This window comes from Toxotes jaculatrix, chromosome 4 (genome assembly GCF_017976425.1).
Source record: "Toxotes jaculatrix isolate fToxJac2 chromosome 4, fToxJac2.pri, whole genome shotgun sequence".
In the NCBI taxonomy this organism is placed as follows: Eukaryota; Metazoa; Chordata; class Actinopteri; family Toxotidae; genus Toxotes; species Toxotes jaculatrix.
This window is the reverse complement of record NC_054397.1, coordinates 22132424-22159253: the sequence shown is the minus strand read 5'-3', so window position 1 is coordinate 22159253 and position 26830 is coordinate 22132424. Positions and strand designations below refer to the sequence as shown.

Sequence of the window (26830 nt, the reverse complement as noted above, 5' to 3'; positions counted from 1 at the left end):
TGTGATCATATAATTTTTCAAAAATAATCTGAAGTCACTTGTTTTTGTTTGTAGAAAGATGAGTCAGTCCTGATGTGAAGGGGTGCTGTCTGTGTGTTATTCTCAGTCAATTTGGGCTTCACTGTTGCCATAGTGTCTTTTCATTTGTCAGCATGCCAACACATTAGAGCCTCAAATCAAACAAGTGTCATTATCATATACAATCACATATGAGCTGATGTGTGATGGATATTACCAATGTTCTTAGATGAAATCTCACATATACATGAAAAAGTCTAACATTACACAATTAGCAGTGTATACCATAATATGACTTATGCATTTTGACGTTCAGTTTTAATGTCTTTCATGTCCTTCATTCCAATGACAACAGTAAATCTTCATGTATTAAATTGGTATGGAAATGGAAGTCAGTCAGTTGGAGACTACAGACAGTGCACTAAGAATATTTTTGACATTTGTGGCCTACCAGGGAAAGATACTCATCTGAGCAGTTACAATGGTAAAGTAGAAGTTGAATAGTAAAAGTACCACAATATGTCATTAATTTGCTCATTAGTTTAGCACAATCATAGAATGAAATTCCTGAAGAAGTTAGCATATCATATTACATTTAAACAAACAGATCTAAGTATGTATCTTCAAAGACTTTCACATTTAAAAACGCTACCAACATAGACCAACCGTTTTAAAACTGTTTATTAGCCAACATTTTCATGAGAAGGATAGATAATCTTTTACATCCGACCACCTATTGTTGGTATTTTTCTTTGATAAAATATAAACCAGTTCAAATTAATTATTAACATTAAAACAGCTGATTTTACCAGGAAGCTTGATTAGCTTGTTTGATCGTTTGACTGTTATTTTAGATGTATAATAATACTTTCATGATTTTCCAAAGAAACCTGATAACATTTCATGTCTAAATTATTCATTCCTTTACTGGCACACCTACAAGTACACATGACACTTTTGCAGCCAAAGGTGCGGCAGAGCACAGTTACCTGTCACAGTTCACCCTCCAGTTATGTAAAGATACATGTAGTGCTTTACTAATATACTTGAGTACAAATAAATGCTATGAAATACAAGTTAAAGTTCTCCATTCAGACTTTTGCTTAACTACTGTAGAAGTACAGAGGAATAATCTGCAAAATGCACTGGAAGTATTAAAAGTAAAGTCACTCTTTGTGTGGCATTGACATAATGTTACATGATTATTGTTTTATTTATTGTCATTACCAATACATGAACTTGTGAGGTGTAATTGGTCAAAGTTGAGCCAAAGTTGACTACTTTGTAGAGACTATTTACCTTACAGTTTAATCTATAGTTGATTAAATGCTTGTTATTAGAAAAAAAAACTTCTGCAAAATAACTAGAAAGTACCTGTCAAATACTGTACAGATACTTTATACAGAGTTGAGTAGAGATTATATTTCCCTGGGGTGTAGGTATGAATTGGCACAGAGTATCCAAGTGAAGTATTAATAGCTCTAAATTGTAACTGAGTAAATGTCAAATGTACTTGGTTATTTTCCATCACTCTGCTCTTAGAATAGACCATTCACTGGATAAAAGTGTTTTCTCTCGGACTCGCACGTCTAAAAGGCTTATATAAATAAATAAATAATTAAATAAATAAATGCATAAATAACGCTCTCTGATTAAATATTAATTGTGAGGAGGAAACACGTCACTATCAGTCTTCCTAATTGCCTAATGCCCATTAAAAACTCATTCTTGGGAAATATCATATTCATAAATCCAAATGGTCTGGATCCAAACCCTCCTTTGGACAATTCACTGTTGAACAGAATAAATATGGACTCATTCTGGAACACGTGGAGAACCAAAAGGCAACAAGGACTTTTCACATACTAAAGAAACTGAATTTTATCTTTAGTGTTAGAAATATTGTACCCATGGCATATACCGATATGTTCTGTTCATTATGTTTATGTGCAATTTATTAAATAAAGTTTAAAAATAAATAAATAAATAAATATTGATGGGGGGAAAAAGGGCCCATTAAAAAACATATTAGCCTTCACAAGCACTCAACACATTCCATTGAAGTGGCAACCAGACAAATTGTTTTGCCCCCGCTATGCCGCTCTCTGATTGGCTGTGGCAGCTGACAGTCAGCAGTCTCTGCTCTTTCATTGGCTGTTTCACCGTTAGCCTGGAATGCGCCGTGCTTCGGTTTGGTTTGGTCTCTCTCTCTCACGCGCACTGGCTGTTTCTCTCTCTGCTCTGTAGCTGTAGCGGTGGGCAACTGTTATTGATGCTTTTTTTCCTCGACATTTCCATGGTAACTGTCCTGTCCAAAGTCTGACCAGCAGCGAGGAGACGAGCGGTGTGTGAGAATGGAGCTGGAGGAAAAAAACCCGGACCCTAAATACGGTAAGAAGAGCACGGTGTGACTGCTTTGTCCTCGGTCTTTGATTTTTCTCTATACGGACGCAGAAATGGAAACAATGACTGCAATGGATGGATGGGTGTGGACCTCGTGGGTCTTATGCAGATCTGGAGCCACCCTCATCCTCCACAGCCGGCTTGTTTTTCAGCGGAGCCCACACATTTAAACTCTTTAATGCGTATTAAATTAGCTAGTAATCTTTCACTTGACAATACACAGTGAATGAATGCAACATGCTATTAATGGGTGGCTGTATTGGGACAGTTTGCCCCATTGTAAGAGTCTGTGGTACGAACCAAATACAGCTCTAAATAAATGAAACTAAAACCACAAAGCTCAGCCTAGTTACTTATCGTTGGTATACAGCTTAATGTTACTGATAAGGAAAAGTAGGTTGTCCTCCTATTAAACGAGGCCTGCCTTGATGGGCTGAATTATTTTAAATTGACTTCTGTGCTGCAGAGAAACACAAACACAGGCCACAGAGGAAGAGGAGAAAACAGATGTATGAGCAGGATATTTGATTTATTGTGTTTTCCCCATGGCTCAAAATTTAGGTTTCATCCACAGATGGACATACTCACACACACATACTCACAAATAGAGAAACACATGCATTTCACAGATGTTTATTGCTTTTGTTCGCATTGATTTTTTTTCTCATGCACATATTATGGAAAATTCGCCCTCCATACCAACCAAACACATGACTCATTGCTGATTATGATGTGTGTCACACATGGGTTTTCTTCACCAGCACCACCTCAGCAACCTACCGCAGCCTGCTGTGGTCTTCTTGTGTCTGGGCTGGGTTGTGTTTCATATGGACTGCTTAGTCATGAAGTCTTCATAACCGGTGTTATTCTTGCCTTAATACCCCATGTCAGTGTTGCTACATGAGAGGATGGCCATAGACTGCTGAAATGCAAACCACAATCTCCACACTGGTATTTCATTGGGAAGACAACACTTGTGCTCGCTGTTGAATTATTCCCTCTTTCACAATGTAAGATGCTCCCGACAGCCCACACCCACAATGTTAAGTACGCATTCTCTTCCATGGAGCTGCCACTGTAGAGCATTTCCTTGTTGCTTTCCTGTTACCTTGTAAACAGCTCTTTTTCCTTGGTTCCCCTCCCCCACGAAGACTAAAAGGTCAAAAACCACAGGCCGTTTTAAACCGTAGATAAAGGTTTATATGATCCAAACACACAATGCAGATTCCAGCTCACCAGTACTCTCAAACAGTAGCTTTTATTAGAAGAGTTTGATCCGTGGGCCGTGCCTGGTCGCTTACTACTCTTACTACTACTTTTCCCCCCTGTCTAGGCTGGTGTGCATGCATGCAGGCAGGCTGCAGCCTGCACAGCCTGGACTGTGTTCAGCCTTGCCTGTTCTACCCACTCAGCAGACACAGTCAAGATACTTCCAGTCAATATTAAGTTGGCAAATGCCTCAGATGCATCATCACACGCACTGCATGTACACACACAAAGACACTAGTGCTAAATGTTTCACAATGATCGCATGTCATTAGGACTTTGGCTGCTGGTTTGGGAAAATGAGACAAACTGTTGCTGTTTGAGCCAAGCAGTGACCGTGAAGACTGGAGGGAGACAGTGATCTGAGCGAGTGGTTGTCAGATTTTAAGTATTTAGTTCTTCAGAAGGAGACTTTAATGTTTTTCTTCTTTGCCTTTTAAGAGTATGTAGGCCAGTGGGCTCATTAACAGCTGTCAAGGGGGAGTGTTTTGAAGCAGTGGCAGCTGCTTCATGCAGTAATAGAACAGTGGTACATAAAGTAGTTTCTGAGATTATATCAATATCATATATTAATCATCTTTATCTTATCTTTATCTTAATGCCTGCATGTGTGTACGATCTGTGCGCATAGACACACTCACGCACAACCACACTGGCCACTAACCCATTAAGGTAGCCAGGGAAGGGCTCATCTGATAACCCCTCCGGGCCCATTAGTGAATCACATCAATCATGACGTCATCACTTCCTTTAACTCACACACACACACACACACACACACACACACACACACACACACACACACACACACACACACACACAGACACGCTTGACAAGAAAAAATCTATCTCATTGTCAGCAGAAGCAGAGACTCAATTTTTCTGGTTTTAGTATTTGCACTCTGGTCATTTATAAAGAATTGATTTCAGGATTTTACTATAAATACTTTCATGGTTTGGGTGAGGTTTGGCAGACGTTTTTACCTCCACACGGATCTGAATGCAGACTGATTGTCTGGTAGGCCCTGTGGGATTTCATCATCAGGGTCCCTGGAGGGTGTGTAATGAACTACCTGAGGAATCCAGGTTACCCAAATGTGGAAAATAGTCTACAACATGTAGACCTTTTTAAAATGGGTCTTTTTAAAGTTACTACATTTCCTGTAGCGGATTGACCACTGATCACTAAACCACCATCACATTAATTTTGCCAATTATATACACAAACAGGACCATTTACAAGACATTTGGCAGCCTGTGCGCAACAACAACAAATCTGCTGGAATGCTTTTCAGCACAATCGCAGATTGTTTCATGGCACAAAACAGGCAAAGAGCAGCCGGTTGCCCCAGCTCTAATGGAACTGTGTCTCTCACATTTCAGTGTTTATCCTCCTCAGTATAAAGAAAGAGAAAATGTGTACACACAAAGTGATGGCATGGAGAAAACAGCAAACCCTTTAAATTTGGTTAGCAAAGATATCTCAGTAATTGAACATTAATTCTCTTCTTCTCTTTTGTATGTTGACATCAGCCTCAAAAATTCAGTATTTGAGGGACTGTAATACAGGTTGAATAAACTGGGTTGGCACAGAGATGGTACTGTAACAAGCTCATGAATGAGGTCTGTAGTTGGTATTTCATGCATGTTGTTGGTCTGTCACATGGCAGCGGAGGTGGACTGACCAGAGCGTGGCCATGTTCCAACAGGGAATACGTAGAACGGCCTTATCTCTGATGTGCAGTTCATCTCGTCGCTTCGAGTTTCAACAAGCCCCATGCATCATAACCCAATAGTTGTCTCAGCAATACATGAAACAGTTTCAAGAAACCTTTGTCCACTTTTTAGGAAGCTGGTGATACAAAGTTTGAATTTGAAAGCACTTAGAGGGGGCATGTGGTCAAACTGCTGTCACAGTCTGGGATCTACAGTGTAAAGTAGGAACAGGAAGCTGAGGAAACATTGAGAGAAGACCATTAATCTTCAGGTTAAAGAAAAAAAAAAGCTGTATTGTAGGAGGGTTTTGTAGTGATGTTATTGCATGAGATGATTTTTTTTTTTTTTTTGGTCATATGACCACAGTGAGGTTAGAGTGCAGCTGCTCTGCATGCAACTGCACACTGTATAACAACTGAAAAAAGGAAACAGTGAACACAGTTTAGCATGTTGATTTAATGGATTGAGATGAAGCCTAAAATAACTGTTATGTTGCTTGTGTCAAAGAATATTAATGGTTCCCACCACAGGAACTAACGGTCCCTGTTGTCAGATGTGTAAAAAGTAGACATTTTAGTCTTGTGTGTGTGTGTAAACACAGCCAAATTTGGCAGCAGTAGGTTCTCAGGCGCCACAAGTCTTTGTTTGCATTTGAGCTCCTCTCTCAATTCCCCCATCAATACTGTTTTTGCTGCAATTCCCCTGACAAGAGAGGGACCAAAGTGAGCGAGTACACTGGCAGAGAGCTGAGTGCTCTGAAAGAGGGAAGTAAGGAGTCAGAGGTCGGCGGAGTCAGATCTCATACAGGAAGAAGACATAAAGACTGTCATATTCAGCCCACTGAGAGGAATCTATGAAAGCGTCCATGACAGCAACTCTGAGAGAAATAACAACAGAATGACAAAATATGAAAGAGAAGGTACTGTAACAGTCTGCCCAGCTGGATTTATTATTAGCTGCCGGTTAATTTGTTGCTGAATGTCTCGTTGATGTGTACATAGAGTACCTCATTGACTAATGACTCATCTTTTGCTAACTGTGATGGTTAATGGACTGTTTTAAGTCACATATTGCTGCTCGGGGACATACTGTACTTTAAAATACTGAGTGACACCTTTGAGTTGTGTCTGAAAAGAGGTCAGGTGTGTGTGTGTGTGTGTGTGTGTGTGTGTGTGTGTGTGTGTGTGTGTGTGTGTGTGTGTGTGTGTGTGTGTGTGTGTGTATCCTGCCGGTGTGTTAGTGTATTAGCAGGATGTGAAGTAGCAAAACATACTATATGTAAGCACTAGGCAGTAACAACACGTAGCTGGACTCGCCTCTAACTGGATGTCTGTGGCAGAGCATTTAAGGAATAGTTTAATGTTTGCTTCATTCTATGGTTTCTGTGAAGGCTGTGGCAGGCAGTGGCAGTAATGTAACAGGACGTGTTATGGAGATAAGCAGAGTTCTGACGCACAGCTAAAAGCTGATGTCTGGTGTAAAGCAAGTTAAAAGTGAAACCTCAAAATTACAGATGAATACATTCGTGCTCTTTGCTCTTGTTCTTGTTCTTCTTGCTCGTGTTGACTCACAGTTCTAGCTAATGATGATATCACTGCAGGCACAGTCGGCTTGGTTAAGGTTTCTCCTCTGCCACATTTGAGGTGTTTCCATGGTGGCTAGCGATGTCCACGGGGAGCTCACCGTCGCTGGGGAGCCATGTTGTAGGTTGCTAGGCATGACAGTCAGGCAGAAGAATCCTTTTGTTCTGGAGATGGTCTTGTCTCTGTCAATACATTCGCTGGCTTACACTTATATATTGTACTTGTGTGTGTCTCAAATGCACACTCCTGTTTTTGTGTATGAGAATACATTCTCCTAACCCTAACTTAGGAATTTTAGAGATATTGTAAAATAAAAAAAAATTCAATTTCTCTATACTAAGCCAATCTATAATTGGTGAGCGTGTTTCACTGAAAGGTGCAAAACCTGATAAATAACTCACTTTCAGTTTTGATTTCAAAGAAGCGAATTTCTAGAAATATCACATCACATGGTACGTTGGGCTCTTCACATGTACAGTAACAGTACTGACACAGAGGTCCCCTCAAAGGGATGCTGCGGTCATATACTCTCAGTTGTGAGTTTATCAGGACACCGAGCTAAAACTAATGCAGTCTAATACAACAGCCCTGCATTAAAATCCTCCTTCATAAAGGTTATAATGTTCAGTTGTTATAGAAACTGTTAAAGAGGTGCTGATTCAACTGTATGATCATTTTAGATGCTGCAGTTTGTGGTGCTGTTGAACTGCATTGCATTTTACAAAGAGGCATGTCTGTTGTTCCGCCTACCCTCGTTGATATTTATGGGGTGGACAAAATAATAGGAACACTTGTCAACATAACACAATGCATTCATTTTAGCTGGGTGTTCCTAACAAACTGACAACTCTGTGTATATGTTACCTACTAGGCCACTGGTATAAGTGAAGCACTGCTGTGAGAGGAGCCTTTATTTTTTTGTACTGCTGAGGAATAAAATTACTCCTTACCTGTAGTTCTGTTTGACAATGATGCAGGTATGTAGAGATGTTGGGGGTGAGTTAATGCCATGAAATTGCTTGTTTTGTCTGATCAACAGTCCAAAACTCAAAATTCAACTGAGGAGCAACCTTTTTTTTTCAATTGACCAATCGATTCATGGACTAATTGTATAAGCTCTAGTATTTTAGTCATTTTTACACATTTACACTTACTGTGCCAGGAGGTGCTCATAATCAAACAGTGACATTTACAGTAGCCTTATATTATACTTTACTGACCAACAGTATAATTATTAATAGCTGAATATGCCATTGCATTGAATATCAGTTTGATGATATTATAATGTAACATGGTGTACATTTGCCATACCCATGACATGTATATTAATATTTACCATTAATATTAAGCTTTAATACCATGCACTCTAATGTTATTGTTTCGGACAGTTGATTGACCTTTGTGATTTACATTTATGTAATTGCCAATAGGAGCTTCTTTTTTTTTTTTTTATCTGCAGCTGTGGTTGCCTGATTTTCATTTATGTCTTCAGTGAATCCAGTCATAAGTGTTCAGTGTTAGTTCAGTCTACCAAGTCAAACCACAGGTTTTTGATTGACAAGCCCTAATCCATGTTCTCTGTTTCAGAATCTCATAAGAGGGAGATGGAAGTTAGAAGTCTAAAACTCAGTTTATAACAATAAAATCCTGTATAACAATCCCGTTGTTTCTTTTTGTCCCCAGGGGAGTCCAGGAAGTTTGATCCAAGCTTCAAAGGGCCGATCCACAACAGGTGAGACATCTGTTTTAATAATCGTGATTATAATTTTTCTTTCTTTCTTCCTGTACAAGACAGCAGTAACAATCGTCTGCCTCTCCTCTGCTCAGGGGCTGCACAGATATCCTCTGCTGTATTCTCTTCATCTTGGCCTTGTTGGGGTACTTTGCTGTGGGTATTCTTGGTAAGACTCAGCCTTCATCACTACAACATGTATTGTTTTATCACTTAGACACTACACATTGATTGACTGATAAAGGCAAGATACCCAAAGACATTTGGTGAACTGGAGAAGGGCTGTGCAACATATTTTAAATTTGACAGGCTTACTTTGGGCTGCACCTTTCTGTGTCTGTCCTCTCAAAGTTAGAAATTGTTTAGGACATAATGCTTTGTCTGTCTGCTTTCTGAGAATGCAGATGTTTTTCCATGTCTTTGGTCCAGTATAATCTGACTTAATGTCCACGTTTGCCCTGAGTGATTTTTACTGTTCTCCATGCAGCATGGTCTCAGGGTGACCCCAGGAAAGTGATCTATCCCACGGACAGCAAAGGCCAGTTCTGTGGACAAGCTGGAACAAAACTAGAGTGAGTCACATATGGGCAATATATAGGCAATATGAATAGGATGTTCCCTGTGAATGTACCTGTTTAGTAAATTATAATAAGATAAAAATAAGATAAAATAAAAAATAAAATAAAAACTGGGAGGAGAATAATATGTACAATAATATATACAATGTTGTAAAAATATAACCTGTCAGGTGTGCAGTATGTACATTTATAATAGATAAATAGTTAGAGCCATGGTTCTCTAATGGTGATATGTACAGTTTATCTTGTGTACAGTTCAGATGATATGTATTACTGTAATCTGATGCCCCTCATTTGGGGACTCAGAGACATTTATTTGTAAAGCTGACCTAATAATAGCTTTGTTTCTCTGTTCTTACACAACAGGAAAAAGCCTCTTCTGTTTTACTTCAACATACTGAAATGTGCCAGTCCTCTGGTGCTGCTGGAGTTTCAGTGTCCCACCACACAGGTCAGAAACAAGATCTGCTAATCTTTTTATATTCATTGCAACTGTTGTCCAGTTTCTAACAGTCGTGCTAACTGTCATGATTGTGTGTTGTTATTTGTGTCCAGTTATGTGTGGAAAGCTGTCCCAACAGGCATCTTACCTTGGTGAAAGTCAAAGTGGGCAACAAAGAAGATCGGGAATACTACGAGCAGTATTGCAAGGAAGGGGTAGACATTTCCAAAATGGTGAGTAATTAGATTATTCATATTATTCACACTCTATACGTGCCTAAAAAATATTGTGAAATGTACAATAAACTACATTCAAGGCTGTTTTACGTCACTCAGAGTGTTCCTGAAATCCTGAAGAATGGTTTGTGTCCTGCCATGTTGATGACCAGTAAAGCCTGTAAGTGAGAAGATTCCCTGTGCTCGGTTTTCACCCACACAACAAGCTGCTGTGTCTGGTGGTTTCTAGTGAAGCTGAAACAAATAGGACCATATAAACTCTCGATCATGTCCTCCCTCCACAGTCACACGTCGCTGCCTTCCTGCCTTGGGAACGATGAAGGATGGGGTGGTGGTGGTGGGCAACGAAACCACTATTGATGATGGGAATGGCACCAGTATCAATGCCAAAGACGTGCTGGAGGCATCAAAGTGAGTCCTTTTTGCTTTATGGCAACATACTATGCAGTGTATCCAGGCTAAATAAATGAATCACACAGTTCGAATCCTGTTATGATTTTCAGATTCCCTGTTCCTTGACTGGACTGTTTTGATCACTTATTGTAAATTGAATTCCCTTTGGTCTTTCACTTTTGCTTGGACTAAAAACCAGTTTAAAGACATGCTCTGAATAGATGGACATTTGTGTGTTTGTGTCAACAAAAATCCCTGGTTTCAGCTCGAGAGAAAATGCTGTTTATATGAGTAAATGCACTAGTTGTTGCTGGACATTCCTGTCACACATCATGTTGTGTTGTGTCAGCTGACAGCTAGCATATCACATCGCCACCATAACTCACTGCACTGATTTGACAGCCTTTAAAGGCCTTCATTTACTGTCTACTCTGATGTGTGCCTGCTACAGCCTGCGCCTGCTTTGGTTCTGCTGTATTTGTATTCACCCTGGAGGTTCTTCATGTCAGTGTTTTCTATCACCATTACTCCCACTGGGAAATGCTCCCTGCATGTTATTTATCAAGATGATGAGTATGCCTGCTGTTGTTATGCTGAGTTCTTGCAGCAGGCAGTATCAGGGTGCTTAGCAGTGTAGAGCTACACCACCAAGTCAAATTATATTTGCTATCTTAACTTGCAATGTGACATGACCAGCCTAACGTGAAATTATTTTACATTTTGTGTTTATATTTTACATTATTTTTATTTTTTGGGGTGTCTCACCTCAGAATGAGTTACAGTATTACTTATGTAAGGTGTTCAGGTATAAAATAATGTTTGTCTGATATCCTGTTACATGTGTCAGTTTGAGGGCTCCATACACAGCAGGTGATAATGTTAAATTTGGACACAGGTGGTTGGTGTTAGCTTCATTTCCTTCCTTTCATTGTCACAGGAAGTCAAATGTGGTCGTTGAAGCTCGCCAGGTGGCAATGAGAATCTTTGAAGACTACACTCAGTCTTGGCATTGGATATTGCTGTAAGTGTGCCCACTCTCTTTAATGGTTAAAGTAACAGAAAGAAAGAAATAGAACATCTGGAGTACAACACAAGGTAACGCAAATTTTAAGTTAAAAAGTTAAAAGTTAAGTTTTTTTAAGTTAAAAAAAAATTTTTTTTTATTATTTAAAAAACTATTAATTGGACAGTAAGTCACCTCTTCATTTGTCTAAACACAAATAGTTTTCAAGGCTGAAATGTTTTCATAAATGTATGTGAAAAGCATGTGAATGTTCAAAACTGACCTTTGTTTAGAAACCAGAAAATACATATGTCCGCAACTGAAAGATCACAGGCTAAAATGCTGTAATACTGTTGTATTGTAATGTTTTTATGTTAAAGCGTTTGCTGTGTCCACCCTCTCTAGTGGTCTGGTGATAGCCATGATCGTCAGCTTGGTTTTCATCGTCCTGTTGCGATTCTTGGCTGGTGTCATGGTCTGGGTCATGATTGTTTTGGTGATTCTTGTCATCGGATACGGTAAGTCTTCAGTCTTGCTGTTTAAGATTTTTTTCTGTGTTTTCTGAAAAGAAAATTTAAAAACTACTCAATATTTTAACCATGTTTTTAGGTATTTTCCACTGTTACATGGAATTTGCCAGCCTGAAGGGAGAGCCTGGTGCTGACGTCACCATCCGTGACCTGGGCCTGCAGACGGACTTCTCTGTCTACCTGCAGGTCAGACAGACCTGGCTGGCCTTCAGTAAGCACAAACATGCTTTCACTCTAATACAACTCTGTATGAGCTGTTGATGAAGCCTGTTAATCTGTTTCATTCACTATTTTGCAGTGATCATCCTGGCTATTGTCGAAGTCATCATCATCCTGCTACTCATCTTCCTCAGGAAGAGAATCCTAATCGCCATCGCTCTCATCAAAGAGGCCAGCAGGTCAGTCTCAGTTGGTAACTTATTCCAGTCTTGCATTGTGCAGCTGTCTTCTGTTTTCCCAGATGAGGTGGAAAATGTAGTCATGTATGAAAAGAGTCACTCATAGTGACGAACCTCCAGAAAACTCTGGATTTCCTCTCAGCCCTACAAAGCGTTTTAGTATCTTTCAGTTCATTGTTTTGGTTTTCGAAAGAGCAGAGAGCAGACCTTTAGTTCTTACACTTGTGAGTATTATATTTAAGCTTGTTAAAATAACACTTCAACCGTTGTTTTCTTTTTCAGAGCCGTCGGCCATGTGATGTCATCTCTGTTTTACCCACTGCTGACCTTTTTCCTCCTGTCCGTGGTGATCGCCTACTGGGCTGTCACTGCTGTGTATCCTTTTTTCAGATGATGATCAAAGATGATCAAAAAAATAAATGCTTTACTTTATAATCATTCCTTTTATCATTGTAGCAGGAAAAGCATTTCCACATAAACACATGCAGATCACTCTTGATTGTAACCTTTTCAGAGATATTCTGCCCTTGTTGTTTCCTTAACAGCTCTGACCAGTTTCTTGTCCACCTCTAATGAGCAGGTGTACAAAGTGTTCAACACCTCTGAGTGTGAGTTCGCACGAGAGACCTGCGACCCCAAGGTATGCTTCTATATGTTAATATCCCATTATATTTAATGGTAGCATGTATGTGTGAGTTAGTAGAATATCAGAAAGGTCTGCCAAAAAAAACAAAAACAAAACAACAAATACATATGCGGCCAATATTTTGACACAGTCCTATGGTTTGCCCCCTTCTTCTCTTTCTCCAGACATTCAACACTTCCAACATCTCAGCTCAGTGTCCAGATGCAGAGTGCCTGTTTGCCTTCTATGGGGGTGAAACCCTCTACCACAAGTACCTCATCCTGTTCCAGTTCTACAACGTCTTCTTGTTCTTTTGGTGCGCCAACTTTGTGACAGCCCTGGGCCAGGTCACTCTGTCGGGAGCCTTCGCCTCATATTACTGGGCCTTCAAGAAGCCTGATGATATTCCCGCCTATCCCATCTTCTCCTCGCTGGGACGCGCCCTCAGGTTAGAGGATGGACTTGTTTTTTGTTTTTTTTTGATGAGAAGTCTGTGTAGTATAGTAAATGAAAACAGCAAGTTATTACATTTTCATATATAAATACTTTACACATAATTTTGTACACTGAGTGCTCTGTATTACAAAAGTCAACATGATGCCATGTGGTTTAGTTAGCGTCAGTCAGGTTGTGAGTGGTGTTTGCTCTAAGCGAAAGTTGATGTTCAGAAGTGTCAGAATTTAGAAGAAGCTAAGGTTTGGATTATTCTCCACATGTGTGATAGTTTGCTTCTGTTTCCTGCTTTTGGACAGATACCACACAGGCTCCCTGGCTTTTGGCTCTCTGATCCTGTCTGTGGTTCAGGTCATCAGAGTCATTCTGGAGTATCTGGATCACAAGTTGAAAGGTCAGATGATTTAACATCAGAACAAGAAGACAGACGACATACCTTCATTATACTCCTATGATCATCAGTAATCATGGTTATATTCAGGATTTTGTTGTTAATCTGGTCAGTCTTGAATCCTGGTTATTGACGCATGTGTAAAGCCAGAAGTCAGAATAATGCAGGTTTTCTACTTCTACAAAGCCTAGACACTGATATTCACTGTGTTACAGTGGCAAACTTTATCCTTTATTACTGTTATTGTTGGTGTCAACATTTATTTATTTATTTATTTCTTCCCTCAGCTTGCAGCTATTTAACCTTTTCACACTTTAGTACCACTTCAGGGATTTTCAGTACCTTTTATTACACCACTCTGTACTATTGACTGATATATAATTTCAATATGACCTGACTGTAAGCAATGATCAGATTATTCCATGCTTGCGAACATGTGTGGTCATGACAACATTCCTGTATTTTATCTTCATGCTTCAGGTGCTCAGAACAAATTTGCTAAATTCCTGCTAAGCTGCTTGAAGTGCTGTTTCTGGTGTTTGGAGAAATGTATCAGGTTCCTCAACAGAAATGCCTACATCATGGTGAGTTTGTGTAACTGGATACAGCTGTGTGGGAGACGTTGTGTCTGGACAGATTTTTAAAATGGTTTTGTGTTTTTGATTTTGTTTGCTCTAGATTGCCATCTACGGAAAAAACTTCTGCACCTCAGCTCGAGATGCCTTTTTCCTTCTCATGAGGAACATCATCAGGTGGGATTTCATTAGATTAATAACCATTTTTTAATTCTGTAAGCATTAAACAGCAACATTAATTCACTTTGTAAGCTATTTTTAATTAATTTAATTTGATACACTCTCATATTCTGCACTGTGCCCGTTTGAACTCAGGGTGGCTGTTTTAGACAAAGTGACTGACTTCCTGCTGTTTCTTGGGAAACTCCTCATCGTTGGCATTGTTGGTAAGGGAGTTTTTTTTTTTAGACCTAAGGTGTCTACTTTCTAAACCAATAGAGGGGGATTCTTCAGAGATTCTGGTTTAAATCCAGAAATTGTCATTCTTTTCTCTGGACAGGGATCTTCTCTTTCTTCTTCTTCTCTGGAAGAATCAAAGCAGTAGAGGATGCTGCTCCATCTTTGAACTACTATTGGGTGCCAATACTGGTAAGAAACAGTTAGATTTGCTTAATTTAATCATTAGTTTTAGTTAGTTCTGAGCTCACCTGTGTGCTCTGATGCCTCAGTGAAGGTCTTGACATATATGATTTTGTTCACCTAGACATTGGTAGTTGGATCATACCTCATCGCCCATGGTTTCTTCAGCGTGTACGCCATGTGTGTGGACACACTCTTCCTCTGCTTCTGTGAGTAACTTTGCGTTCAGTTGATAGCATGATTTCCTGCGGATCTGGTCTCTTCATAGTTTCACGCACTCATACAGCTCTGAGCTGCTGGTTTCTTCTTCTCCCTGCCACATTTCTGACTCTTCTTCTCTTTGTCTCGTTTCTCCCATTAATTTCACTTTACTTTTATTTTCACACATTCCCTCCATTTCATGTTTTCATTTTCCCCTTGATTTTCCGTTAACCCGTTCAAACACCCCACACATACAAAAGGTGAGGACTTGGAAAGAAACGACGGCTCATCTGACAGGCCTTACTATATGTCCCCCGAGCTGCACGAGATCCTCTCCAAAACTAAAAGGCTGGAGGAGGATCGTGATGGTGTTGAGCAGGCCGATTCTGCAAAAGAAGCGGACGAGGTGAAACTGGAGGAGGAAACGCCTCTTCAGCAGCAACAGGATGGAGAGATCCAGCTGAAACAGCAGGAGGTCCTCAAGCAGGAAAACGAAGAGGAGCAGCCACTGCAGTCCAAGACAGATGCTGAAGAGCCAAAAGAGGAGAAGAGCGAGGAACTCAATCAGGCAAAGGAGGCTGAAAAGAAAGAAGACACGGAGGTGAAAGAAACAGCAGAAAAGGAGGAGGAGTCAAAACAGGAAGAAAAGACGGAGGAGGCGTCGCCTCCAGCTGTGGAGGCTGAGAAAGAGGAAACTTGTGAAAAGAAAGAGGAAAAAGAGGAATCAAAGGAAGAAAATCCTCCCTCTGCACCACAGGAGTAGATGTCAGCAGTAATGTCGTGGCAAAAAAAAAAAAAGCGAGGCTTGGTAAACCTCATAAAGCATAACGAATGAAAGAACTGTCCCTGCAACTTTGTGATATGGACCTGATAAATGTACGGCATAAAATCTCAGATGGCCTTGCTATGTGAGCGGCGTGACGTCCAGCTGGAGAAGGTTGTGGTCGAACATGTGAAGGCTGAAGCAGGTCAAAAGCCCAGTGCATTTCTGTAGCTTGAAAAAAACGCTCTGTTGTGTTGGTTTTAGAACAGTGTTGGTTTTTATATCGTGAAGATCTGTAGAACTTTGTGAGTACTGAACCTGTGCCTGATTACTGTCACTAATATTTGTTGTCTTAATCCTGTTAACGAATGCACTACAGAACCACTTAAGTACTGTGTACAGTCGGAACAAACACTTCTCAATCGATGGTGAATCTCTTTCACTGTTTACAACAATACCAGCTGATGCCAAAATGTTACAGACATATTTGATATACTGTATGAATACTGGATCTTTTATTCCCTACAGAACCTGTGTATATATACAGTAGTGTATGTCTTTGATGTATTTTTTGGCTTCAGTCTTGTAGGGACCCTCACCAAGATGGGATCCCATGTATTGTATTGCCACCTACTTGCCTTGGTATTTCAGACTGGCATAAGTGCTGTGACTGTGTCGCCATGGCGCAGCCATCATGACCTCTCAGACTCTGCAGACCCCGCCCCTTGTTGTTTACTGACCCAAACGACCTTGCTCTGTCCCTATCCTTCCTTCGTCTCTCTCTCTCTCTCTCTCTAAGTGCTGCATGGTGTTGACATGGCCTTCTGAATGCTCGCAACTAACATCATAAATCTCTGGATGCTTTTGTACCTTTTTTCTTGTTCGTCACCTTGTGAAAGATGTAAGTTGGTTTTCCACTGAAATTACTGATGACATTCCATATTTATTGGCTGTAAATCTTGATTAAAGGTGATTGTATTTAATCATAGTAGTTCTCTTATGGGTAAATATGTGTACGTCGAGGTGGTCTGGTGTTTGGAACCAGGTGAGTTTTCATGTCCACCAAAATCAGACAGGACTGAGTTTTTATTTTAAAGGGGCACTCCAGAATTTTTGCATGGGTCAAAATCAGGATATCTGAGCTTTTACAGAACAAAATAAGCAATTCATTCTAACAGAAACGCACACCTTTCTTTTCCCTTAGACCATGTCATGACCACTCAAATTTTTTTCTGTGCACCCAACCCCCAGGGAGCCACTGATTTAGAGCATTCTTTGATTTTCTCTAAAGACCAACTTGACAGCACATGAAAATCTGGTTTTTCTGACCTTCTCACCTTGCTGCAGTGATGTACAGGTGTGCTCAAGGACTTTGTGAGTTTGCTGTTGGGTGTGGTTACAAGTTCAACAAAGCACAAGATTGAAATTTTCAACTAGAAAGGGCAGAAAATCAGGGTTTTTTCAGTGTTAAGTTACTCTTTGTCTCTTTCAAGTTCAATAGTAAACTGCTGGAGAGCCCCTTTCTTAAGTTGCTAAAAGATTGATTATAGATAAGGTGTAATTACAAGCACAGTTAATTTATAGTTCAGTATAATGTAATATATGTATGTGTGCTGTTGGGAAAATGTTGTCTCTCAAATGCCTCTGTCCATGTCACAGTGGAAGACCTAGAGCGCAACGATGGATCAGAACAGAGGCCATATTTCATGTCGCAGAACCTGCTCTCCCTCCTGAAGAAGTCCAATGAGGAGCCCAAATCTGTGGACTAAGTCACAACTTTGTCTCTCCGTGAGTGAGAGTGTGTGTGTGTGTGTGTGTGTGTGTGCGTGTGTCTGTGTGCACGCAGGCGTGTGTGTGGTGTTCTGAAGTGAAAAGCAGAACAAAAAGAGGGATTATTGCTGTGCTACAGTATGTAGGTACAGAATTGTGTTTTGTTGTCAAATGGGATTCATTTACGATGTCTGAGCATTATTGATCCTTTGGTATGTTGTTACAAACTCTTAAGCCCATTGTCTCCCTGTACTCACCCAACGAGTGTGAACGAGTGTGATCTTATTACTTATCACAGAAGGAATTTGGGAGTTAGAGATGATAACTATGTTTAATTTAAGCAACAGTTTGCCTTAAAAACATATTTTTTTTTTCATCATACATTTTGTTCTAGTTTTGTCTCTTCTTTGTATATATTCTGTCATTCATGTTAGGCATAGTGTTTGAAGGGTCCAGTATCTTTCAGCGAGATATTCCGTTTATGGCAGATGTAACCTGTTGCTACATGAGTAAAGCTGTGCTTTATCACTTTAGCTGAACATATTGCATATATATTGTTTGAAATTAACTCACCAAAGCAAAGTTGCTTAACTGCAGGCAATTAAAAGCTTAGTATGATTCTTAAAGCCTTAAGAGATTATGTATGACCCAAATGATTTGACTTGGTTCTTTTTTTTTAAATAGCTTGAGTTCTCTTTTGTTTATTATCTCCACTGAGTATAAAACATATCTATGATATATGTGCAAAATTTTGAGTTTGTAAAAGTTTTACATTGCCTCTTATTTTGTTGTAAACTAATAAAAGATTGTGTTGCCATACCAGTGTTCAAAGGGGAAAAAAAGACCAATGCTTCTTAGGTTTATTTGGGTAAAATAACACCTGAATTATTGTTTGCTTTTATCACTGTTGTCCATCAAATTGTGTGATAATCCTGAAAAATGATATGTAGATATAAAACTAAATTACTGAGGAATGGGCAAGAAGACAGAATTTGAAATGTAAGAGCAATGTTTTAGACCTCATCTAAAAAAAAATAAGGACTTTGTATCTATAATTCATAAATTTTAAAACATGAACAAATTGTATACAGTCTAGTGTATTTTATAGTTTATGTGGTCATACTTTTTTTGGTTTGTGTTTGTTTTGTTTTTGTTTTTTTTTTACAGGAGTAGCATACCAGGTAGTGTTTAACATTAAATTATATTTCTGAAAGAAAGAAAGAAACTGTGTTTAATGGTGAGCTTAAATATTTAGTGGCTGAGAGTAGGCATATAGCCCTAAATTACTGCTGTAGTGTATTCTTTTGATCACATTAATACTTTTTAAAAAATTATTATTATTATTCTGATTTAATTAAAACTGTCAGTGGCTCCGCACCGGTGGTTAAAGAGTTTTAAACCTTGAGCTTCACCTTGGTGTTAGGTTAGAGTACATGTTGCTAGGCAACAGTGGAGACAACAAAAGCCATTCCTTTAGGTCAAGCTAACGCTGACTGAAGGTGTATTTATCTTCGTTAATTGTTCGTTAACTTACAGCAGTAACAGGGAAAAATGCCGTTCAGTGCCGACACAATTAAACCTCCGCTGCATGACCAAATATCGGAGATGCAGCGCAAAATCCAGCTACTGGGTAAGTTTGTTTCAAAGTAGTCTGAGCGTAGATGTCAGTGCATGCTAAAGGACGTGTGCTTTGCTACAGTTAGCTAGCTGCCACATTTAGGATAATGTTATCGGCTATTTAACATGAAGCCATGTGTCTGGACAGTGTAAACGCAAACATATAACCAACACAAACAGCAGTTAGCTCCGAGCTGTATTATTAGTGAATAATGCGACACCTATGTTCATGTATTGTTGGTGTAACGGTTAATCGTGTCCACCAGAGGGCGACAGAACCGCATTCTATGAGAGCTCTCAGTCCACCATGAAGAAGAACAGAGAGTCCATCCGTCAGCTCAGGCAGGAGAACAAGAGGCTGTATAGAAAACTGGCAGAGGCTAATGCTGTAAGTTAATTTGGTCCACACTAAACTGAAGTGAATTTCTAAGCTCTTTGTTTTTGTTTTTGTTGTTGTTGTTGTTTTTTATCTCCTCCAAAGACAACAAAACAACAGATCATACCTTTCTTGGCAGTTACACTGTTATTCACGTTGGTGTATTGCCTCCTAGGGTGATGAACATATCATTAAAGTGGCCTTTCATAACAGAGGCTTGGAGAAGGATGCCTACCGCAACATGTCAGGGAAGGTAAGACGAAAGGGAATGAAAATAAAAGACATAACAGCGTTGTTTTGTTGTTCATTCTCACTCTCCATACACCTCAGCCTGTGTTGATATCTATGTGACAACAAAAGTGACAAAATCCTCAGACAAGGGTCTCAACCTTTTTTCTAACTAGTTCAGCTCAGTCTGTTTCCCTCTCCCTGTCTGTATCTGCATCTTTTACTGCCTTTTTCCAAGACGGCCCTGACAACACTAGACCAGAGGGTGTTGACCAAGGTGAAGCGCCTCAATGCCTTAAAACACACCACTCAGACCTACCAGCAGCGCCTTGAAGAGCTGAAGATGGAGTACCAGAGAATGAAACCAGAGGGCAGCAGCGGAGCACAGTCTGCTGATGCTCGCACTCGGAAAAAAGAGGAAGATGCCATGGTACTTACCTCACAAGCTCATGAAGAGATATGCAAAACACTTTTTCTTTCTTCATGATGACAAATGAGTCCACATAAAGATAAAAACAATGCTTTGTCTGTGTGTGTCTTCAGACCCTGCGGGGGCTGGAGAACAGTCTGGAGAAGACCCAGTTTAAGTGCAAGGAGGCTGAGAACATCATGACTAACTATCTGAAACTCAAAGGTCACCTGCAGGTTTGTCCAAAATACTCATTTTTAGCCTCAGAATAATGTTTTGTGTCACACAAACTCATCTTCACTTGCTCGACATGTTTCCCAGAGTGATTTGTGTCTAAAAAATTGCTCACTTTGTGCTATTGCAGAGACCATTTTTGCAATTTCTGTAACTTTTTTTTTTTTTTTTTACAGTGCACATACACAACAGCAGTGTTTTGTACTTGTACAGAAGTAATAGTTGCTTGCTGTTGTTCTGCAGTGCTCTGCAGGGTAATGACCTGTGCTATGATGCTTTGTTGTGCCGTTGACATGGGACTCTGTGTCTATATGTAAAGGTCAAGTGAGACGTCCACAGTGGAATAGAGCTTCCTGTCTGATGCTAACTTTACCTCTAATTGCACTTAACGTGACTTCTTTTATTTAAGAAACTATAGTTTTCATAAACTTTTCATGTTTCTTGACTACTTTCAAACCTAAAGTCACACTTAAATGTCTTACGCTTACAGTTTCAATTTTAGAAATTTGGCTGGTATCTTAATACACATATTTCTTAGGCTCTAATTCCTAGATCATCGAACATTAGCCAATAAGAAGGAATGCAGTGGTCCAAAGATTCTTTAGCTTTCCTCACACATTTGCCTCTTCTCTCAGTCCTTCTGTACACATGTCCTTTTTGTTTCTCTGCCTGTCTCCAGGAGGAGAGTCTGACTTTCCAGGGCCAGCTGGACAGCCTGGAAGCAGAAATCCTGAAGCACAGAGACGAGCTCCGCAACCTGCAGGTCATGAACAACGACGCCCAGCTCTCTAAAGAAGCTGCTAAGGTGACCTGTAACCTCCTCTGCGGGTTGTACAACATGCGTGTCTCAGTACTGATATAAGTTATATGAGTCACAAGTTAATCAGCAACAAGGCTGTTTATTCACCTGCGTACTTGTAATTTTGATGCATAGAACTTGCAGGTTCTCTTGCAAAAGCACACCTGATCACTACAGATCATCGAACAACAATTTGTCCCCAAAACAACATTACTCTCTCTCCTCTCTATCTTCTTCTTTTTATAAAGTAAGTGCACGGCTACAGATCATGGTGTGTAAAGGTTTCCCTCACTCCTTTTCCATCCCTCCTTCTCTTTCATCTCCATGCCAGGCTGAGTTACAGCAGCAGGAGGAACTGCTCTACAAGGAGCGCAAAGAGAGAGAACGCATTATAGCCAGCTACAGGAAAAAAGTTGAGGAGCGCAAGGCCCAGGCTGAAAAAGCTGATAGAAGGGTGAGATACACATGGTGGTACATACATGGTGGTACAGTATGTACAATGTAAGAATATTATTCTGGTGTACGCTTTTATTTGCTGTTCCCTTGTTTGATCACGTACCTCGTCACTGGCCAAGTACACTTGTGATTAATAATGCAAATATCTGAATTACATGAAGAGACATGACCACAGAAGGGCCTTCAGCTCTCTCATTACCTCTCATCTAACCTTTGCTAAAAATATCATGTTTCAAAACAGAGATGTTATGTATGGTGAAATGAGTAGCTTACATTTGGATTGGCTGTGAACTTTGCTACCTGCAGACCCAGAGAACAACTATGCAGCCTGATGAAGTGAGCAGTGAGGCCCAGCGCAGCACCACCGGGATGGCAGGCGAAGAGGAGAAGGCCATCTCCACTTTTGAGGAGGCCTTCCGACGTATCAAGGAGGCCACTGGAGTCACAGATATACAGGTTCGGATGTGGACGGAGAAGGATTTACTATATGGTGTAAAAAGCCCATCCTTTTCATGGAAATTTTTAGTAGTTCCTGTCAGTTTACATATTAATGCATTTTGTCATGTGCTCTGCATGTAGGAGATAGTGCAGCGCTTTATATCACAAAAGGAGACACACCAACATCTGGAGAATCTGAAGGGAGAGAATGAGATGGTCCTGCAGCAGCTGAAGGAGCAGAAGGAGCTCCTGAACCAACAGTTCCAGGATATGAAGTATTCTGGAGAGGCTAAACTCTCCAGGTGAGACCTCGAGACAGTAGTCGGGGAACAAAGGTACTGTGTATGCAGTTTGGTAATGCTTATTCTCCCTCTCTCGCTTTCTGTTTCTGTTACTTTAATAGTGACCAAAAGATGCTGGAGGAGCATCAGCAGCAACTGCAGGCTCAGCAGCAGAGGTACGATGCAGCTAAAGAGCGCCTGGATTGGCTTTTTAAAATCCTCAGTACTATTCGAGGTGGAGTGGAACACCTGGCCGACAAACTTCAACACATCACACTGGTAAATACGACCTAAACCATTACTCTTTTCCCCTTTGTTAATAACTTCGGTTTTAACTCTGATGAGAGACAAGCTTATGTCTGTTCATCATTCTTCCGTTTGTCTCCAGAGTGAGGACGCAGTGGCTAAGGTGTCACCAGACTCAGACGAGTTTGTGTTGGAGCTGACGACCCAGTGTGAGCTCAAGCTGCTGTTACTGCAGGAGGAGCTTCAAGGAAAAGATCTGGCTGCTATAAAGAAGGAGATGGAGGAAGAGGAGGTGAGACGAAGCTCTACAAATTGTCATCCAGCATCACAGTGGTTTGAAATACAGGTTCAGGTTCTGGGACCAGTTTGGATATAAAAAGCTGATTTGCATTTTGCACAGGTAGTCCTCATAAAAATTACACACATGGTTTGCTCACACCAGTTCCCACACATCTGTTTTAGTGACAGGTGTGTGGGAAATTCATGGGCAGATCATTAGATGAATCACAATGCACATACTGTCCTCATTAACAGAGAATGTTGGCACATGAGCGGCAGTACACATGGGATTAAGTGTCTCTGTAGGTGCCTGATGAGGTGATCAACGTATTCTGTCACTAATAAATAAATCTGTAACTGATGACAGTGAAGTCATCTAAATATCATGCTTGTGCCAGTTTTAGAAATATCATAAAAAAAACTAATTTGTGTAAAATAATTGTTTTAAAATAGACCTGATGGTGTCAGATTTAGCAAAAAAATAACTTAAATTATGAACTATTTTTAATTGGTTAATCCATTGTCACATATTTGAGTTCAGATCGCCTTAACTTAATCACATCATTAGGAATTATTCTCATATACTGCTGGAAAGTACTGAAAAAAATGTGATGAAGTAATAGTCTTGGCCAAATTGGCCATACTGGTTTTCCATTATACTGTTACACTTTCAATGGTTTGCCCGCGAAACAGGCATTAATGTTCATCCTATGTGACATTAAAAAGGTCTTAAAAATTCTTAAATTTAACTGGGTGAACCCTGCAGAAACCTTGAACTCCCAATGGTTAATATAGATTTGGCCAAGGGCACGCTGGGGCTTCTGTTTAAGTCTACATAACACAGTGCGACACATGAACACAGCATGGCTGAGCATGTATGCATGCATGCTGCTGTGCTTGCAATGCTTATCTGAATGGAAAGGCAGGCATCAGAGCAACCTGAAGTGTTTGTCCTTGATTACTAACGCTCGGCAGCACCTTCTCTGTTTGAGAACATGGGATATCAGAGTGTACCCTGGGAAACACGTAACAGTCTGTAGGCCATTTACAATTGACATTGACCATTTTACTCTCAGATCTGTTTTAAAAGGCATAATCTTTAGAACTGACGCAACTCTGAGCTGATAATTTGAAAATCAGTCCGGCCTTGTTTGCTTGACTGGTACTGTTTGGATATTGCTTGGCTGTCCTGGTCTTGCACCTGTACCATTAATGAGAACCTGCTGGTCCTCTTAGCTTTCACATAGTGAGAACATAGAAACCAAAGTCACTCCAGCACTCGCGGCGAATAATTAGCATAATAACTAATCACGTGAACACAATTAGGCCTATGTACGAGGGGTGGTTGATAAGCTTGTGCCAGTTTTAGAAAACCCAACACATTTATTTTTTCACCATAGTCCCCTCTTACATTTACGCACTTAGTCCAGCAGTTGTGGAGCATACAGATCCGTTCTTTGTAAAGGTAAGGTAAAGGTTGGCACCTTGGACCTCCAGTAAGTGGTCATTTCTGTCAAAATGGCGACCACTGAGCTCCTTGTTCATCTTGGGGAGCAGGTAGTAGTCTGAGGGTGCAAAATCAGGTCACATCAGGATGTCCATTTTCTCAGACAGTGCTGACTTGTAATTTTCAGTTACCCAAAACAAAAATACCACAAAACTTATTAACTTCAAAGTTTCTTCATAATCAGTCAAAGAGATGCATGTAGCGAGAGCTGTGTAATAGTTAGTCATCATAACACCCTTGGCAAAGTCTGAGACACAGTATGTTGTATTTTCTTATTATTTGAATGTTGTCAGTATACCAAACCAGACCAAAAACAAATAGACTCTGTAGTCTGATGGAAATAATGAGTTTTGTAGATTGAAATTAATCATAGAAAAATTACATTGGCAAAAGTAGAAAATACTTGTCTAACTGGTGGAAATCATTGATCACTGAGTTTTTACTGTGTGTCTGTGTGTGCTTCTCTGAGCAGTTCTACATCAGGATTGAGGGAAAACTGCCGGCTTACAACACCAGAGTCAAACTTCCTGAGGACCAAAGTCTGGACCTCTTCATCGATGGTGAGTTGGGAGCAGCTTACACACACGCACACACACACACACACACACACACACACACACACACACACACACACACACACACACACACACACACACACACAAACTCTCTCTTATATTTTTTTAAACGGTCAATGTTTGTGTCTCAGAGGACGAGAGCGAAGAGGACGAGGCTGACGTCATCTCACGGGAGGCACTGAAGCGTCAGTCTCAGCTGATCATTGACTCCAAGTCCAAGAAGAAGTCCTGGAAGAAGAAGAAGGGCAAGTTCTGATCCACAACAACACCACAACCTCAAGACTCAATAAAAACAAACGCTTTGAACCAAAAACTGATTTAAATGGAAAATGAGCTTAAAGTAAGGACAAAGAACATAGAAGGACTTCCCAACTGTTTCCTATTTTAAACAATTCATGTGTCATCTCTGGATTTTAAATAAAACTTTGGCTGAAATTACTCTATACTCTAAATACCTTAGACTTATTGAAAGATGAGCACAATTAAACAGTTCTTAGATTATATTTATTAAAATATTTGTTTGTGCCTTTGAAGCTGGTTAGCTGTTGTCTTAGTGGATTTGTTGTGACAACAGTAATGTTCTCTGTCAGGTATCACTGTTTCACCAACACTCATCTCTCCCCCTTTTTTTTTACAGTTTAGACTTCAACCCTGCAGCCTCACAGAAAAAGCCAATAAAATCAATCAGAAAAATGCTATCACCTTTTTTTAAATAGCTCTTTTCTTATGATAAACGTCTGTGCAGCATGTGGTAGACACAGGTAAGCAGTTCCCAAAGATTTTTTCGGCAGTTGTCCTAATCGAAACCTGTCCATTGTGAATGTAACCGGTTTTATTTTACAGACATGATGCACTGTAGCCTGCAGCGCACTGAAAACCAGCACCTGTGACGAATCCAGCCTTTATTCATGTTTGAATCACATCAAAACTAAAGACGCTCATGCTTTGTCCCAGTATAAGATACTATACAAAGCCGCCTGTGACACCTGCCTTGTATGTAGACATGTCGCTCAAACAGCTGAACTATCTCTGCTATGTTTAGCATCTCAGAAATGGTTCCTGCCTCTTTGTTCTAATGCTCTGCGGTTGTTAGAGCCAACTCTTGGCTGTTGAGGTGGATTGTCTTGTTCTGTGACTAAGTTACTGAAAGAACAATCCCTCTCAGTACCTGAACTTCAGACGTTAACTTGTGATTTTCTCTCCGTTATTGTCTGACATCTCACACATGGTTACCACAGACTTCTCTGACTTACAGAAAGTATCCACACTGACAGCTCTTGACTGTGAACAAAAGCTCTTTGACGGGTCAAACTGGAGCACAAGAATTGCTTGTAACCTCATATACAGTTGGATTCATGTCACATTCGTTTCCTTAATTTAATTTTTAATGCTGTTCTAGACGGTTGGTTTTTCCTTTCTGTTCTACAGTGTAAACCCAGTTTATTTACATTTTTAACAGTAAACTTTTAACATGATGTTTTTAAGGTAAGTATAGATGAAAATTTGTGGTTTGGGGTTATATAAATAAAATTGCCTCGACTTACACTGCTGTTCTCTAAGCCTATAGTAGCCCATATTTGAGATACTGCTCTCACCCCCACTTATTGCAATTATTCAGTCACTGTTTAACCATTAATTGATTTATTAATATTCAAAATCAGTGTTTCCTGACCATTTTGCAGTGTGACCCTTTCAAATGAAGTGACCATACATCACAGATTAGAGTGGCCA

The 26830-nt window shown here is 40.1% G+C and overlaps 2 protein-coding genes across 4 annotated transcripts; both read left to right on the top strand.

The window, feature by feature from the left end:
* Positions 1 to 2214: 2214 nt before the first annotated feature.
* Positions 2215 to 18479, top strand: slc44a2 (solute carrier family 44 member 2). 3 transcript variants are annotated; one of them, XM_041035857.1, is made up of 22 exons: positions 2215 to 2409; positions 8669 to 8717; positions 8813 to 8886; positions 9205 to 9289; positions 9662 to 9746; positions 9851 to 9970; positions 10073 to 10133; positions 10258 to 10384; positions 11304 to 11387; positions 11775 to 11887; positions 11979 to 12110; positions 12198 to 12297; positions 12580 to 12672; positions 12853 to 12937; positions 13108 to 13370; positions 13675 to 13769; positions 14247 to 14350; positions 14445 to 14518; positions 14657 to 14727; positions 14841 to 14929; positions 15045 to 15129; positions 17544 to 18479. In XM_041035857.1, exons 1-22 carry the CDS (start codon positions 2373 to 2375, stop codon positions 17651 to 17653), a joined length of 2136 nt encoding a protein of 711 aa, XP_040891791.1. In that variant the 5' UTR covers positions 2215 to 2372; the 3' UTR covers positions 17654 to 18479. The 3 variants fall into 3 exon arrangements, with proteins under 3 accessions (XP_040891791.1, XP_040891789.1, XP_040891790.1); XM_041035855.1 differs by lacking the exon at positions 17544 to 18479 and adding an exon at positions 15382 to 17529; XM_041035856.1 differs by lacking the exons at positions 2215 to 2409; positions 17544 to 18479 and adding exons at positions 6155 to 6321; positions 15382 to 17529.
* A 726-nt stretch (positions 18480 to 19205) lies between these two features.
* Positions 19206 to 25439, top strand: odad3 (outer dynein arm docking complex subunit 3). The gene is made up of 13 exons (XM_041035858.1): positions 19206 to 19284; positions 19538 to 19650; positions 19823 to 19900; positions 20114 to 20305; positions 20419 to 20520; positions 21198 to 21323; positions 21649 to 21771; positions 22080 to 22229; positions 22353 to 22513; positions 22615 to 22771; positions 22881 to 23030; positions 24997 to 25084; positions 25231 to 25439. The coding sequence occupies exons 1-13, from the start codon at positions 19206 to 19208 to the stop codon at positions 25353 to 25355; spliced, it is 1644 nt and encodes a 547-aa protein (XP_040891792.1). The 3' UTR covers positions 25356 to 25439.
* The last annotated feature ends 1391 nt before the right edge of the window (positions 25440 to 26830 follow it).